We start from the raw sequence: 17,623 nt of genomic DNA, 5'->3' as shown, positions 1-17,623 counted from the left end.
GAACTGTGACATACCGGAGTCACACGAGACTCAGTGTCGGGATACTTGTCAAGTCCACATTTGGTATGAGTAGAGCATCCCTAATCTGGTATGAGTAGAAATCCCCAAATCCAAAAGTCTCCAAAATCCAATGAAAACTAATATGACACCACAAATGGAAAATTCCACACCTGACCTCATGTCATGATCACAATAAAAATGCTAAAATACAACATTATTGTACAAAATTACCTTTTGGATTAGGTATATATTTGTTACATGTTACATGTCTCACTTACATGAAATATGAATGCATTCTGTGTTTCGACTTGGTTCTCATCCCCGAGATAGCTCATTGTGCATGTGAAAATATTTAAAAAACAAATATGAACTCCAAAATACTTATGGTCCAAAGCATTTGGATTAGGGATACTCAATCTGTATTCACTTGATTACATGGTCTTTGGCAGGACATCTAAATTCTTTGAATTTCACTTTGTTTTTGGTAAAATGCAGATGATCTACACATTTTAGAACTCTTCCAGTTTTAAAATGTTGTGGCAATAAAGCAGATGCCACATTTGTAAAAACTAATTTTGGTTCTTCCCTTTTGATCATTCCATTTATTTAATTAAAAAAAAATTTGCTACAAAATTTGTATGCTCGCCAAAGAGATAGGGACACAGAGAGAGGTCAAGTGAAAATGTACCTTCCAGGGGAGATGGTCACACTGCAATCCCTTCTCCTTCATTCTCCTCTGAGGATTTTGGACATGCAGGCACATGCACCTAGCAGGTTTCCCAAGCCATGGAGTCAGGGACTTGCACTGAGCAGTTGACTATGTGGGATCCAGCCACCCCAACCACCATACTGCTAGCTGGCCCACAGTCAACATATTTTTATTAGCTTCCTACTGTATAGCAGGCAGTATTTCAGACACTGAAGCTACAACAATGAAGAATGAGAAAATAAAAAACAAAAACCTGCCTTCCTTATAGTCTAGTAGCAGAGAGACGTTAAAAAATAATGTAAGAGGACCCACAAATGGCATAAAGGTTATGTAGTTGAACTCCCACATAACCACCATGGTTTGAGTCCCAGACCAGGTGGCTTGAAACTCATACCAGGCACATATGTGTGTATGTGCAAGATCCCGAGGGGAGAATGGAAGAGAAGGGACTGCAGCATAGCCATCCCCCTAGGGGGTGATTCCTCACTTTCTGCCTTTCTGTCTCTCTAGCAAGTGCAAATGTAGTATATCAAAAATCTCTCTTAAAAAATAAGAAATGGAGACATTACATAATAATGATAATGGTAACAGGTGCTGTGGAAAAATATCAGCAAAATAATGGGGTTTTGGAGTAATAGGGCAGGGATTACAGATGAGTGGAGTAGTCAATGCAGGCTTTGTTTAAAAGTTGATGTTTAAGGAATGGCACAAGAAGGTGAAGAAGTGAGCCATGTGGATATCTGAGGGAAGGATATATTGGGAATAGAAAACAGCTAGTGCAGATGCCAGGAGGTGGCATGACGGTTAAGGTACTGGAGTCCTACATGGCTGACCATGGTACAAGGCTTGAAAATCATGCCAGGCACATGCATATGCATGCATCCCAGGAGAAAAATGGGGGAGAAGGGGTTGTAGAATGTCCAAATTACCCCCAGGGGGTGATTTCTCACTTTCTGTCTCACTCTCTCTCTCTCTCTCCTCCCCAGCAAGCACTTACATTCTGTGGGAAAAAAAAAAAAAACTTAAAAACAAAACAAAACACCCTCAAGGTGTAAATGTGCCTCCATATTCAGGAAACATCAATGAAGTGAGTTTGGTTTTTTCAATGAAATATAGGAGAGTTAAGAGAAGTTAAAGAGGAAACTCAGGGGGCAGATTATGCAGGGCCTTTGAAATGACTGGAATTTACTATGAGAAAAACGGGAAACATCTAGAGGACTGAAGAGAAGATTAACCTGATTCGACTCAGGTGTTAACACCTAGGCTATCCTGTTGAGATTAGACTGAAGATAGAAAGGGCAGGACAAGTATGGACAGTTACAACGCTAATGCAATTATCTAGATGACATACAATGTGAGCTTGGACTGAGAAGGTGGTAGAACACAGAATGAAAGAAGAGAGTTTCCATGCCTGCCGTTGGGGTAATTCCAGCAGTTTTCTAATGGTTTGAATGGAAGACTAGGAGAAAAAGAGCCGAAAGGGATGCAAGTTTTTGTTGTCTGGAGCAGCTGGAAGTCTGGGATGGCCATATACTGATTGAGAAAGAGGAGGTTTTGTGGAAAGAAATAGGAACTCATTAAGTACACGTTCACTTTGACTTGGAGATATCAAGAATGCAGTCAGATATAAGAATCTGGAGCTCAGGACAGATATTCAGGCTACAGATATAATTTTGGAGATAGTTAATATATATGTGATACTAAAAGTCATGAGACTGAATGTACAGAGAAAAGGGAAATGACCTATATAAGTCATACTTGGAGACATCTCAGTGTTAATAGATCAGAAAGAAGTGGAGGGAAGCAGCAACCAATTTGGATAAAGGACAACCAGTCAGGGAGGAAGAATGGCAAGAGAATATGACATCTCGAATGCCAAGGTTGGGAAATAGCCCAAGTACTGAGTTGTCAGAAAAGCCACGTGGATTTTTGCGTACAAAACAGAAAAAAAATGCATCATGACTTTTCCGAAAACCCAATAAATCAAGGACTAAGAAATAACTTTGGATTTAGCAGCGTGGAAGTCTTTTGTGACGTTGACAAGAGTAGCTCTACTGGAGTAGAAAGAGATTAAAACCCGAGTGGAATGGGACCAGCAGTTAGCGTAATGGCTATGTCACTGGACTCCCACATAGTCGACTGCAGTTCCAGTCCCAGACCCGGTCGCTTAAACTCATGCAGGGCGCGTGCGCGTGCGTGTCCAAGATCCCGAGAGGAGAATGGAGGAGAAGGGATTGTGGAGTGACCATCCCCCCTGGAGGGTGATTTCTCGCTTTCTGTCTCTCTCTGTCTGTCTGGCGAGTGCACGTGCCCTATAGAAAAAACTTCTCCAAAAAAAAAAGATTCAAGGAAAAAAAAACCTGAGTGGAATGAGGTGGAAGAGGAGGAAAAATAACTAGAGACAGCATATGTAGACATCACTGGAGAGGAGTTTCACCATGAAAGGAAACAGAGAAATAGGATAGAAGCCATAGAGGGATGGGATCAGCAGATGGTGTAATGGTTATGTCCCTGGACTCCCACGTAGTTGACCGCGGTTCGAGTCCCAGACCCGGTGGCTTAAAACTCAGACACTGGGTGCATTTGTGTGTGTGAGTGTGTGTGTGTGTGCGTGTGTGTGCCCAAAATCCCGAGAGGATACTAGAGGAGAAGGGATTACAGTGTGGCCATTCCCTCTGGGGTAGGTGGGGGTGATTTCTTGCTTTCCGTCTCTGTGATGAGAGCATGTGTCCTATTGCAAATATCTCTCTTAAAAAAAAAAAAAAAAGCCATAGAGGGAAGTAGAGTCAAAACAGGGTTATTTATTTTTTTTTTTTTGGAGAGGTTTTTTGCTATTGGGCACGTGCGCTCGCCAGACAGACAGAGAGAGAGACATAGAGAAAGAAAGCGAGAAATCACCCCCCAGGAGGGATGGCCAGGCCGCAATCCCTTCTCCTCCATTCTCCTCTCGGGATCTTGGGCACACACGCACACGCGCCCGGCGTGAGTTTTAAGCCACCGGGTCCAGGATGCCAACCGCGGTCGACTACGTGGGAATCCAGCGACATAGCCATTACGCTAACTGCTGGTTCCCAAAACGGGGTTATTTTTTAAAGATGGGGAGATAACAACATCTTTATTTGCTGTTATGCAACCAACATACAGGAAATGGTCCACTAAAAAAAAAAAAAAGATAATTAGATAGTGTGGGAGAAAGGGGAGAGAGAATTGCGGGAGTAACACTCACAAGTAGGTAGGAGGGGGTGAGATGTGTACAGATAGAGGAGCTGCCCTGAGCTCTGAAATAGAAGAGAATTAAGAGCTTAAAGCACAAATGCTGGAGGGTAAGCAGATGCACGAAAGCTCTTTTATGAGTATTTCAATTGTCTTACTATAGAAGCTGACATTTATGGGTTGCATTAGAGGTGCTAAACAGTGTTTGACAATTTTTGCCTGCATTGTCTCATGTAATTCTCCCAACACTCATGAAGGAGTCCTGCATAGGTAACAGATGAGGTAGGGTTGAAGCATCCTGTGCTCTGTCATTGCTTGTGACGTGGCGGAGCCTGGGGGTTGACCCTGGTGACCTGGCTCCAAAGCTTGCCCATGGAATCACGATGCTGCACTGCCTCAATTCTCCCCGCTAAAAAGCTTCTCTAATCTCACTCTATACAAATCAGCTTTGCTACCCCACTTTTAAGAAAATGTTAAATTTTATCAGACATAAATTAGTGATCGCATGCAATAACTTCATGAAAATTCATCCCGTCGACGTCTCTTCAAGATTTACTGTGGAATTCTACCATATGCCAACATTAAGAATTTATAAGAACACTTGAAAATTACTTCACTGTCTCATAAATAAGGCGATGCTGAAACTCACAGAGCAACGAGGGGAGTCACAGGAAAAGGGAAGTGACACCGCCCATCTGGGAACTTGGTAGTATATGATTATTGAATGGAATGGCTTGGGAAAAGTACTGCTGACAACATGCCTGGTTACTGCTCGCTCACACAGCACCTCTAAGTTACATCTCCTGGACCATCGGAAAAGTCGTGATGGATTTTTCTATGCAAAAATGTGTCATGACTTTTCTAACAACCCAATATATACATGAGACTCTATCGTATTTGTAGAAATAAAATAGCTAGCGTACTATATTCCACTGGCCTTGAGCATAACTAGAAAATGACTACATTTACCTTATTCACTGCAGGGGAGCCAATGTGGCACCTCGTCTTTCCTCTGGTTACTTGTCCTCTGAGCAGGCTTTGCTCAGCTCATTGGTCACTAACACTCTCTTCTCGGCCTTACATGCTGGATGCTATTTATTTTATTTTATTTTTAAAACAATTTTATTATTATTATCATCATTTTTAATTTGTTGTAGGGCACGTGCTCACCAGAGAGAAAGTGAGAATGCAAGTGACCAGGTCCAGGACTTGAAACACGGTTGGTTATGTGGGAGTCCAGCACCTTAACCACCAGGCTACCTGCTGTCTCTCTGGATGCTATTTAAATGACCAATATATCCTATGCAGATATATCGGTCATTTTAGTTGCTCAGATAACCTAGGTAACTTATTCTTAAATTCCCAGCCTGCTGTGGGCCAGAATTCTGAGGTTACAGTTTATTTAAGACCAAAAGGCAAAATAAGCCCTTGTACATGAATGTGAGACTCCTGGTTGGGTATAATCCCAATTTGAAAACTTCTGTGCTACAACAAATACAGGGTTTGTTTGATTCATGGATTTGGTTCCTGGAAACTGTCTTAGCAGCATTTACTTAAGGCTTTCAACTTTCTGCTACAAAAAATGACAAGTTTAACCAGGATATCAGCTGATACATTTCCTTTGCTATTTTTCTAAGGGTGCGACTGGAAAGTTTTATGATGCTGTGTTCTCAGGCTGACAGGGTTTAAACAAACAAGGTTCCCTTGACATGGCAAAAGGTTGCCTTTGTTCTCCTCTGAGCAGTTTGTCTTGGGGTGAGCAGTCTACTCCTTTCTAACACATCTGCAAGCTTCACTCCCTTACCCTGGATCATAGTTCAGTGGACATTACAATAATTACACTTTTAAATACATGCTTGCCCTTCATGTGACTACACCAGGGGCCTTTAAGGCTACTCTGTAGTAGGGGCAAAGGAAGGTATAGCATCTATGTGTCGCCTCTCTCCTAGGGTCATCACACACATTGCCCCCTTTGCTTTACCCAGTACTCATTGTTTCTAGACTTGCCCTAGCTCTTTAGCTTTGACCTTCTGCCTAGACAAACTGTAGCCCATTGGGTGTCTCTCCCAACCACTGTCTACTCCTTCTTTTTCTATACTATGGTGACTTCCCACACCTTGTTTTCCATTAGTTTTATTCCATGGCTTCAGGCTCAACATTTATTTACGTTTTATTATTTTACTTACACATTCCATCACTGTATATTGCCACAGCATGCAAAATGAATTGTCCCAGCATGAACACACTATATATTAGTCCTGTTAAAGATGTGATCGCACACGTTATCATCAACTGATAATTTTCCATTTCTGTGTCCCTTAAATGTTTTGCTCCTTTCTTTTGCCCCCTTGATTCCCTCCCTCTCACCATTTATCTACATTTTTTTCCCCCTTCCTGGAATCTGTGAGATGTTTCAGCCATTTTCTTCCTTCCCTTCCAGTATTCTTTTTTTTTTTTTCGGAGAGATTTTCACTGTAGGGCGCGTGCGCTCGCCAGACAGACAGAGAGAGACATAGAGACAGAAAGCGAGAAATCACCCCCCAGAGGGGATGGTCATGCCGCAATCCCTTCTCCTCCATTCTCCTCTCGGGATCTTGGGCACGCACGCACACGCGCCCAGCGTGAGTTTTAAGCCACCGGGTCTGGGACACGAACCGTGGTCAACTACGTGGGAGTCCAGCAACATAGCCATTATGCTAACTGCTGGTTCCCCCTTCCAGTATTCTTCATTGCTCCCTCCAGCCACATTGTGGCTCTATTTTTAGGACGTAGCATTACCTCAGCAGGCCCTTCCTATAACACCGTGCTTTCTGGGTGTTCACTGACTACCGGTCACATGTACCTCCCCAGACACGACACTCTCTAGATGTGACTTCCTTCGAGTGTTCAGTAAATGCCACGACCATGAGTGAACAACAGTCTTCTCACTAGAGAGCAATGGTCTTGCCTCCAAGTTTTTACTCCCTTAAATTTGTTTTGCCACTGTCCCAACTTTTGTAGCCCTTGTCATATGCCCTTCTATTATAGGTATTACGGTACACTTCTTACCCTCCATTTCATGTTTTAAACTTCTAGAAGGTAGAGGCCCTGAATTATATATTGTAGTATCACCCAGAGGTTATACATAGCAGTATCACTCATAGGTTACACATAGTAGGATCACCCATAGGACTTTTGTGTAAGATGCTCATTTGTCAAACAAATGAGCACATTTCTCATGCTGTCAGTAAAAAGGGACTGGAGGAAGATAATATAAGGAAGATAGGTCAGCATTTGTTCAAATAAGGTAAATACAAATTGATTTCTTAAATGACCGAGCAGAGATAGGCTGGATCATAAGGATAAGAAAGGGTCAGGAAGACTTGGAAGAAAACATTCTGAATGACTGGCGAAAACATTTGAGGCAGCTAAACTCTAGCAGGTGTTTTGTTTCCTCAGTTACTGATCTATATTTTGTAGTTAGCCTAATTTCTGTGTCCCATATCTCTAAGATAAGTCCAGTTATTTAGAAGCCTCCCATGGGCAGGCATTTGGCGTCTATGAGCACAGGTGGGCACGTGTGCTATGCTCTTACAATGGATAGTATAACGTGTCTGCAGAGGAAACCTTATTACTCTCTGACCCCTCCACGTTGTGATATTCATATAAAACTACCAGAGAGCCAGGGACTTTACTCAGAGAGGCACGGAGGTAGCCATACCTGTGTTGATGTTGGACATAGGCCCTTCAAAGTCAACCAGAATTCTGAGTTGGCTTGTCAACATTGCTGGACTCCAAACACATTGCCACTTGGGGTTTGAGCATAGTATAAAACTCCTACCAGCTCTGCATTTGGTCTGTGTTCATCATATGACATAGGGGACCTTATTGCCCCTCTTAAGGGTCATTCTGATGGGCTTCCCAGTACAATTCTCAACTTGAGTTAAGTCCTAAGAGCTAGACTTGTTGCTTCTCTTGGAACTCTTTGTGTGAAGTTTAATGGCTATGTAATCTTTGAGGTCTTCTCTTTTCTATTTCTGGAAGGTTGTGATAACAAAAATCACAATGGCTACAAGCTTCTGTAAAGTTAATTATTTCAAATGAGCAAAGAAGACCAAGCACCTGAGAAGAAAATGGCCCAGAAATGGGAAAGAAAGCATTAGATTCTGCTACAGTTGGTTGGTATTTGGCTCTCTTATTTTTCTCTTGAGGAACATCAGAGCCATTGAGCTCAGAGGATGTGAACATCCTGTACAGAAAATAGATGGTGTGTGGAGGAGGTGAGGGGGCACCCGGCAGTCGTTCTTTCAATCCTTTGGTGAGCTACACTTGAATGTGTCAGAGAAGCAGGGCAAGGGCTGGGAAACAGGCTCTGCCTGGATGGCTTCCAACACACTTCACAGAGCTCAGAAAAAGCTCAGCTAAGCCACATGCATTTTATGTTTTCCTGAGGAAAGACTCTGCCTGTTGGTCTCAGGGTTAAGGAGTCTCAGCAAGGTTTTATAGAGATACTAAAACATTCTCTTCATATTTTCCTCTGTCACCAAAAGAAGCCCAGGGGATAGATTGGTACTTAAGTGCCTGTGAAGCCGCTTAGCTCATGTGAAGGGTGTCAGTGTAGTGACTATGCCGAGGCATGCCCTTAGCTCCCCATCCTCACTGGCTGTATCACAAATGAACGTGTACGTGTGTGTATATGATCTTGGCTGAAATGTGAAAACACTGAGCTCAGAAAAGTGGGTGTGTGCATACTAGGATAGCTTACTTTGACTTGATAATGCAGAAAAGTGGCTTTATGGAGACTAGTAGGTGGGGTGGTGGTTGAGGCACTGGACTCTCACATGGGTGACAACAGTTCAAGTCCCAGACCTGGAGGCTTGATGATCACACCAAGCGCATGTGACTGTGTGCCCAAAATCCCCAGAGGAGAGCAGAGGAGGGACTATACCACGACCATCCACCCTGTGAGGTGATTTCTTTTTTTCTTTTTTTTTTGAGAGGTTTTTGCTATAGGGCACGTGCACTCATCAGACAGACAGAGAGAGGCAGAGAGATAGAAAGCGAGAAATCATCCCCCCAGAAGGGATGGCCATGCCGCAATCCCTTCTCCTCCATTCTCTTCTCGGGATCTTGGGCAAGCACGCACACATGCCCAGCGTGAGTTTAAGCCACCGGGTCCGGGACGCAAACCGCAGTCGACTACGTGGGAGTCCAGCGACATAGCCATTACGCTAATTGCTGGTCCCTTGGGAGATGATTTCTCACTTTCCCTCTCTCTGTCTTTGTCTCTCTCCTGCAAGTGTATGTGCCCAGTGACAAAAATCTTGGGGGGAAAAAGAAAGAAAGAGAGAGAGAGAGAGAGAGAGAGAGAGAGAGGTGGCTTTATCAGTAGAGCAAAATAAACTTCTTATGAACTGTGAAGTATGGAAGGAAACAAATGTGAGGGAATCATAACAACAGTCTCAGGACTGACAAGAGCTGGACCTTTTTTATTCCCTCAAAAAACATATTTTCAAAGAGAAAGCTAAAGCATTCTCTGACTTTCTGGGAGAATGATCTAGAAGGTTCATTGGCACACGAAGGCCATTTATGGACTGATCTAGCTTTCTTCAGCCTGTCCTAGCTCTTTGTGTTGATTTCAGTACCTGAGAAATACACGGAGTGACGATTAACAGGAAAATACCTGTAGTCATTGCAGTTTGCATTTGGTCCTGTGACTTTCCTTTCCCTGCTGAATTTAAATTGTTTCTCTTTTAGGGAAAAAAATGTACCTTTAGGTTTCTCACTTCTGCTTCTCTCTAAGAGGCTTGCTATTATCTTTAAGACCGTCTACCTTGCTCTCAAACTTGTAATCTCTTCATTCATAATTAATGTTTTTCTATATCATCATTTTCCTTACATTTTTGCCATTAAAAGTATATGTAATTATTGGGAACCAGCAGTTAGCATAATGGCTATGTCGCTGGACTCCCACGTAGTCGACCGCGGTTCGTGTCCCAGACCCGGTGGCTTAAAACTCACGCCGGGCGCATGTGCGTGCGTGCCCAAGATCCCGAGAGGAGAATGGAGGAGAAGGGATTGCGGCGTGACCATCCCCCCTGGGGGGTGATTTCTCGCTTTCTGTCTCTATGTCTCTCTCTGTCTGTCTGGCGAACACACGCGCCCTACAGTGAAAATCTCTCCAAAAAAAAAGAAAAAGTATATGTAATTATACTAAATGTCAACACTAGACTATTGCTAGTATCAGAAGTACTTAATGATGCTGCTAAGTTTAGAATATTAGTGTATTCCTTTTTTCTAGTTTCTACTTTTATTCTAAGACTATTTCTTATTCTAAAAGACCATTTCTACATTTATTCTAAAATCAGATGTTTTTGATTATCTACAGATATAAGCATCAACTTATTTATTTATTTATTTATTTTTGGAGAGGTTTTCGCTATAGGGCGCATGCGCTCGCCAGACAGAGAGAGACACAGAGACAGAAAGCGAGAAATCACCCCCCAGGGGGGATGGTCACGCCGCAATCTCTTCTCCTCCATTCTCCTCTCGGGATCTTGGGCGGGCACGCACGCACACGCGCCCGGCGTGAGTTTAAGCCACCAGGTCCGGGACGTGAACCGCGGTCAACTACGTGGGAGTCCAGCAACATAGCCATTAACGCTAACTGCTGGTTCCCAGCATCAACTGTTTAAATAAGGGTGAGAATAGATTGATTGGGATGTTGGAAAACTCATGATGTATTTTTCTGTTTTTCTATGCAAAAATGCATCATGACTTTTTCTACACCCTAATGGAATGAAGAAAGTATTGTGATGCCAATGGGGAAATGTTGAAAGTTTGTTTTTTATTGAGAAAAAAAACAACAGCTATATTTAATTTAAATTGTTATGCTATCTTTCAAGGATAACAAGTGGATACCCAAGTGAATTTTCCAACTAGAAAATGACCAAGCTACTGACCACCTAACACAGGGCTGTATGGTGCAAGGTGATAAACAATAAATTCACTATCTTTGGGAACTATGCAAATGTGTATAAAAAATAAAAGTAAGGGGGTCAGCAAATGGCTTAGTGGTTACGTCATTGTACCCCCACATGGCCAACCACTGTTCGAGTTCCGGACCGGTGGCTTCAAAATCATGCTAGGTGTGTGTGTACGCGTGCCCAAGATCCCAGGAGGGGAACAGAGAAGGGACTACGCATGGCCATCCCTTCGTGGGGTGATTTCTCACTTTCCCTAAAATCATGCTAGGTGTGTGTGTACGCGTGCCCAAGATCCCAGGAGGGGAACAGAGAAGGGACTACGGCATGGCCATCCCTTCGTGGGGTGATTTCTTACTTTCCCTCTTGCTGCTGTCTCTGTCTCTCTCTCTCTCTGGCGAGAGTGCACAGTCCCTAAGGCAAAAACCGCTGAAAAAAAAAAAAAAAAAAAAAAAGTAAAAGCCAGTTGAATGGATAGGTGGCACATTAGCTCTCTTTCAGCCTGATAAAGCAGCGCCACCTGCTGGACATAAGCTTTATTTATGGTTGAGAACTCCAGAAATTGATCTCTACTGAGCTAAGCAAAAACAAAACAGGTTTTCCGTCTCTTTTAAGATCCAAATCTAGGTCAATTTATTGAACATGTTTTTAGTGTTTTCTTGTGTGTGTGTGTTAGTCTACTTATTTGTATTGAGAATAACAAACAAGAGTGAGATAGTAAAAGGGAGATAAAATAATGCAAATATGAGGAAACAGGAATAGTGTGTATTTCTTCTTGCTATCCAGTGATGTATCTTCAACTCTGAAAATACGTATGACATACCTCCAGGTTCCCTTTGTAATTTACCAATGCCTTGAGAATCAATAGTTAACCAATGATTGTTTAAATTGAACAGTTGTTCTTATTTCATCCTAGGCTGCCTCTAGATACATTCCTTAATTAAATAATTACAGATTTAATAAACATTTGTTGAATTCCCCCTTCTCTAGTTTTTTTCTATAATAACACTTAAATCTGTAATATTTTTAAAATAATAACTCCTAACATTCCCTCTGTGTTTTATGTTACCAGCATCATGTAGGCATTAATAGAGAGCATCAATAAGAGCATATTTTTTTATGAAGTTGGGGTCATTCATTCTCCTTTCAACCATTTGGTTTACCTCATCTAGTCTATTTCACCCACAACATAAAATAAGTAAGTGAGAGTGGACAGGGTACAATGGTGCTCATGATTCTTTTTATCATTCCCTATAACTCTTTCAGGGTCTTAACTGGTTATTGACTGTGCACATCGGTCATGGAGATGCTTACACTTTTGTGCTGTGGTCATGCCATTTCAGATCCATAATTAACTTTGTGGCATGCACTCATTCATATTAAATCATATTCGTCATCCTACCATGAATTTATCTCTGTACTAATAGAATGTCGCACACTCCAGAATTTATAATATCGGGCATTTGTCAGGGCTTTGATCTCCAAATAAAGTGAAATAGAGTATAAGTTCTGTCTATATTAAGCCCAAGTCACAATTCTGTAACTGATGCATGTTAGAAAGCTAGACAGGCAGTTAACATAGATGGTTTCAATTTTGCATCCTGATTTCCAAAAAAGAGCTAGTTGAATCTGAAATGCTATCACAAACTTGCTTCTCTTATACTTGTCTATATCTTTTCATATTTTTTGTAACTTGTTCAGTTAGAACATGTCTGTCATATGCTTGCCCTTATGCTAGGTTCTAGGGGTTCAGTAATGAAAAAATAAATGCATTACCCTCAGTGAGCTCCCATTTTGATAGAGGACAGCAGTGTATGAGCGGTCCTAGAACAGCAAGGGTAAGGAGCTAGAGACACAAAAGGAAGTAGACTCAACTCAAGCTTCCAGAGAAGGGCAGTAGGAAGGAAATCAAGGAAGACATTTCGAGGAGAGAAGCCTTTCTCTGAGTTTGCAGAGAAGATACAGGGTATATGAGGAAGACTGTTCTAGGAGATGAAACAGGACCTGCAGAGACACTGAGATGAGAGAGCAGGACAGGTTTGGGGAAATATGGGTTGCTCAAGACACCTGAGACTCAAGACTGCAAATGAATTTCTGAAAAGATGAAACAAGTAGTAGAGGACAAATAGTGGAGAGTCTTTTTATGAATTTGGACTTTATCCCAAATGCTTTACTGCTTTTAAAATATGTTAAGTAAGGCTGTAAGAGTGTGTGATGGAATGAAATCCAAACTGATTAGAAGCTCCCTCTAGCACTGCTACTGAGAATAGACAGGAGTAGTGCATAACTAGGGAAGGAGGGGGTTAGGAAGTGACTGAAGGAAGAGCAGTCAGTGCTTTTAGGAGAGGGCGAGGGAACGGTGCTAGACTATGACGGGAGTAGAACCGATTTGTTGACTGGTTAATGTGAAAACTATGGAAGGAGAAGTCAGATACCACTTTGGCTCCCAGCATGGAAAGTGTTGATAGCACCTTCTGCTAAAATAAGAGGAGTCTTCAGAAGTCCATAGAAAAAGTATAGTATGAAAAAAAAATTATGCATGGATTTCAAACATTTTTTTTGCAGCACATAAACTCATACTTTAATTCCATTTTTTCCCACAAACTTTTTGAGGTCCCCTTGTGCATGCAGGGCACAGATTAGAGATGTTTGCAGAGGTGAGGAGGTGTACTGTGCATACAGTAAATACATCCAAGTGGACAGATCCAATGGGTAGCTGGCATTTGGCGTTGAGGGGAGAGACCTGAATTAGAGATGATCAGACTAATCTTTGTGAGTCCTCAGTAGTGTGTATAAAAGAAAATAGACATTGGTTCTACACTGAAGACCTTCCTTCATCTGTCCTACTGTTCTTACACCCCTCCCCCCAGAGGACTGGTATGAACAGTTGTATCCCCTCATCCTTACCCTGAAGGACTGCATGGGAGAAGTGGTGAATCGCGCCAAGCAGTCCCTGACGTTTGTGCTCCTGCAGGAACTTGCATACAGTCTACCCCAGTGCTTGATGCTGACACTGAGAAGAGACATCGTCTTCAGTCAAGCAGTAGGTGCCCGTTGTCAGTATGTGCAGTGTTGAATGGTTAATGCTTGTACTCACGGCCGTCTGTTTTGTTTTTGTTTTTGTTTTTAAATAGGTCCTTCTCTTACAATTTTAACAATATCCAGTTTTTCTTATTTATAATAAATTTGAGCTAAATAGAACACGGAAACAGTGAAAGCTTCAGCATTTCTGAAAAGGAATGGCTAAGTCTCTGAAATGCACATTCTGCATCATAGGGCATGGAGCCCATGAGGAGAAGGGGGCCACATTCTTTTATCATGCCCTGGATGTCTCTATATAGCAAAAGGGTCATGCTGGCTTGCACCCCAGGAGATGGGCTAAGACTTGGTAAAGGGGATCTCTTTATGACCTCTTATTTTTATGGCTTTCCTCTGAATCCCAGGACAGGGTTCCACCATGATCTCTGATTCTGTTTATAAAATAAATTTTCAGGGCAGTAGGAATAAGGAGCTTTGATGAGACCACTTCTCTTTGCCTACTTTCAGTACTTTTCGTGAAGCCAAGAATAGCTCCTGCCTGCCTTCACCCTGTGGTTGCCCTGGAGCACATGAAGGGGAAGAGGCGGTAGTCTCTCTAAACTTCTAGGCAAAGAGAGTACTTTAGTCAAACTGTGCCCGCCCTTCACTGTTTTGTGGATGATCTTGTAAGTGGCAGTGGAGCAAACCAGGGATTAGGCCTTATCTATGTTTCTCTACTGTGTCCTTTCAATTACTGTGAAATGAGGATTATTGTCTCTATCCTACAGGTATCAAAATAGAAATAAGATGATTTGGGTGTGTTTCAAAAACTTTTTTATGCTCATATTCTCAGAAATGATAGACATAAAATTGGAAGACATAGCAACCTGATAAAGTCCTGATCTTTCCCCTTTTGCAACATTACCTTCCCCAAGACTTTTATACCCAGCTCATTACATGAAGCACTGTCAGCTGAATATGTATATATAAATAGTTGTGGTTTTGCTACACATAGTTGAGAATGTTTTTATTAAATTGATGAGCTTAATTAAATCTAAAGTCTCAAAATAATTTAAATTTAAATGATGAATATATTTGCTAATTCTAGTAAATTTCTTCTACTTTTTTCTTTTTTCTTTTTTTTTTTTTAGCTTGCTGGATTAGTTTGTGGATTTATCATCAAATTATATACAAGTTTACATGACCCTGGCTTCTTACAGCAGCTTCACATGGTGGGGTTGATAGTTCAATATGAAGGACTGCTAAGTACATACAGTGAGTATTGCTTCAGTATATGTTACAGTGATATTTCTGGGATTGGCAGATGGCATAATGGTTACGTCACTGGACTCCCATGTAGTTGACCATAGTTTGAGTACTGGACCTGGCGGCTATAATCTCATGCCAGGCACATGTGTATACATGCCCAAAATCCTGAGAGAAAAGTGAAGGAGAAGGAACTGCAGCATGGCCATCCTCTCTGGGGGGTGATTTCTTGCTTTCTGTCCCTCTGTCTTTCCAGTGATTGCACATGCCCTATAGCAAAAATCTCTCTTAAAAAAAATTCCTATTCATAACAATTCTTAACTTATACATTTTTCAGGTACACATAAAGTGAGAAGGAAATCTGTGTTATACGAAGTATTACAGAAATAATTTTTAGTGTTTTGTATTCATTCACCTTCTAACTTCCTTCTGCCTTCCATTATGTTCTGAAAATGGAATTATGGATTTTTTTTTCAGAGTGGACTCCTGAGCAGCCATCTGGCTTTTTAAAAATAAAAGGCTCTTTGCCAGTATAGTTTTAATGACTGGATTTTAAAATTTCAACCCTCTAAAGTTGAGAACTGCCCTGTTTAGTACAGTATCCTCGTGTGGCTACTGAGTACTTGAAACGTGTCTAGGGCGAATCGATATGCACTAGTTGTGCATACCAGATGTCAAAGACTACGTAAAAAGAACTTCATATTAAGTCATTTTTAATGTATTTATATTCTAAATAGTATTCTGGTTATATTGGGTTAAGTAAGATATATTCTTAAAAAATTTGGTTCACCTTTGTAAATTTTTGGTCTTTTAAAAATATAACTACCAGGAAATTATGTATGCAGCTCATATTGTGTTTCTGATGGAAAATGCTGATCTAGACTCTTAATCAGCTCCCTCTCAAGCTCTATTAGCCACTGTGTAGATACAAAGCTAGCTTAAACCTGGGTCAGTGAAGCCAATCCGATCATCTCTATTCTTTCTAGAAATCGGATGTCTGCCCTGCCAGTGCACAGAAATCTCTGTGTACTTTGTTTCAATAAAGGGGCTGCAACTTCTTTCCAGCCTCCCAGTAAATGCACATTCTTCCTTCCTTCAAAGGGTACACTGACTTCTAGAGTCCACTGAAATGATCTTTAGCTCACTGATGAAAACCGTCAGCCTCACAGTGAAAACATATAGAATATATTCATGGCACTCAGAAACTCATTCTCTATAATGATAGGACAGATTCTAGCAGGGCAGGGAGGTTTAGTAGCTGGTGACATTTACTTCAGAGTGTGTTCGTAATCAGGTACCTGTTCTCCTGTTTAGGTGATGAAATTGGAATGCTAGAGGACATGGCTGTTGGCATCTCAGATCTGAAGAAAGTAGCATTTAAAATCACTGAAGCCAAATCCAGTGATGTCTTGCCAGTTATAACAGGAAGACGGTGAGTGGGGGTCACTTCCTAACTACCATGCTTTGTTGCACGTGTTGTATTAACTCTCAATGGACCAGCAATGAGAATTCAAGTTTTTTGGGGGAATTTTTCTCTTGCTTCCTTTTATTTTTAGATAAGAGATCATTTTAGAAATAAATATGAAAGAGGAGGTCTGGAAAACCTCCTACAAGTCTCCTGAATGTTTGCAAATTGTAGTGAGGTGAGGATGCTGACCCTCTTCCAGGAAATATGACAAATGCAAAATAATAGCAAGCATGAGAAGAACATTTTGGTCTTTATTACTATGTAGTCCTGAGCTTTAGATGTTTTTTACTTTTGCGGGAATCGTTCCGTTAATAGCGTCATAATTCTTGAGATGACTTTAAATTAAATTCACTTAAAAGCATCAACATTTCAGAAAAGATATATTCCCATGTCAGGAATGTATACCACCATTTTTCTTAATTATTTTTGACAATTCTCTCTCAAACCGTAAGGTTTCCGAGAAGAGTTTTAAATAAATAGCTTCGAAGGTCAGTGGATGATGGGCAAAATATCAGAAATAATTAAGAAAAATGACTATGTATAGTGTAGACCTCCTCTAGAAAAATTATATCATATAGTAAGGCATTTCAGTCAGAAATCCTACAAATTTCGAACATTCTGTGTGTTAGCGCATTTATTTATTTAGTGTTTTTAGTGCTAAGGGTACCTGTTCTCACCAGAGAGGCAGAACAGGAGAGGATAAAGCATTCCCATGGAGAATGGTTATACCTCAATCTCTTCTCCATCTGTCCCTCCTTTTGGGATTTTGAGCATGTACACACATGCACACAGCTTGTTTCTCAAGGATTTGAATTGCTCATTTGTTCTTAGGGGATCCAGCTTCCTTAATTACTGGGCCACACAACTTGGTCCAGTATTAGTCTATTTTTTCCTATAAAATACTAATAAGATTTTTTTTTTCTCACCAGAAAGACAGAGACAGAGAGACAGAAAGTGAGAAATCAACCCACCCCCCCCCAGGGGCGC

General features: G+C 41.3%; 1 protein-coding gene across 8 annotated transcripts in view; it reads left to right on the top strand.

Moving 5' to 3' along the window:
* Nucleotides 1-17,623, top strand: part of INPP4B (inositol polyphosphate-4-phosphatase type II B) — a 957,317-nt gene that overhangs the window by 848,540 nt on the left and 91,154 nt on the right. For all 8 annotated transcript variants that reach the window (XM_027770345.1, XM_027770344.1, XM_006144646.2 and 5 more), the window contains 3 exons: nucleotides 13,755-13,927; nucleotides 15,054-15,177; nucleotides 16,483-16,600. In XM_027770345.1, coding sequence (XP_027626146.1) covers nucleotides 13,755-13,927; nucleotides 15,054-15,177; nucleotides 16,483-16,600 — 415 coding nt within the window. The remainder of the gene's footprint in view (nucleotides 1-13,754; nucleotides 13,928-15,053; nucleotides 15,178-16,482; nucleotides 16,601-17,623) is intronic.

This window comes from Tupaia chinensis, unplaced genomic scaffold, assembly GCF_000334495.1.
Source record: "Tupaia chinensis unplaced genomic scaffold, TupChi_1.0 Scaffold000127_2, whole genome shotgun sequence".
Classification (NCBI taxonomy): Eukaryota; Metazoa; Chordata; class Mammalia; order Scandentia; family Tupaiidae; genus Tupaia; species Tupaia belangeri.
Note: the sequence above shows the minus strand (reverse complement) of the source record. Positions and strands in the feature narration are given on the sequence as shown.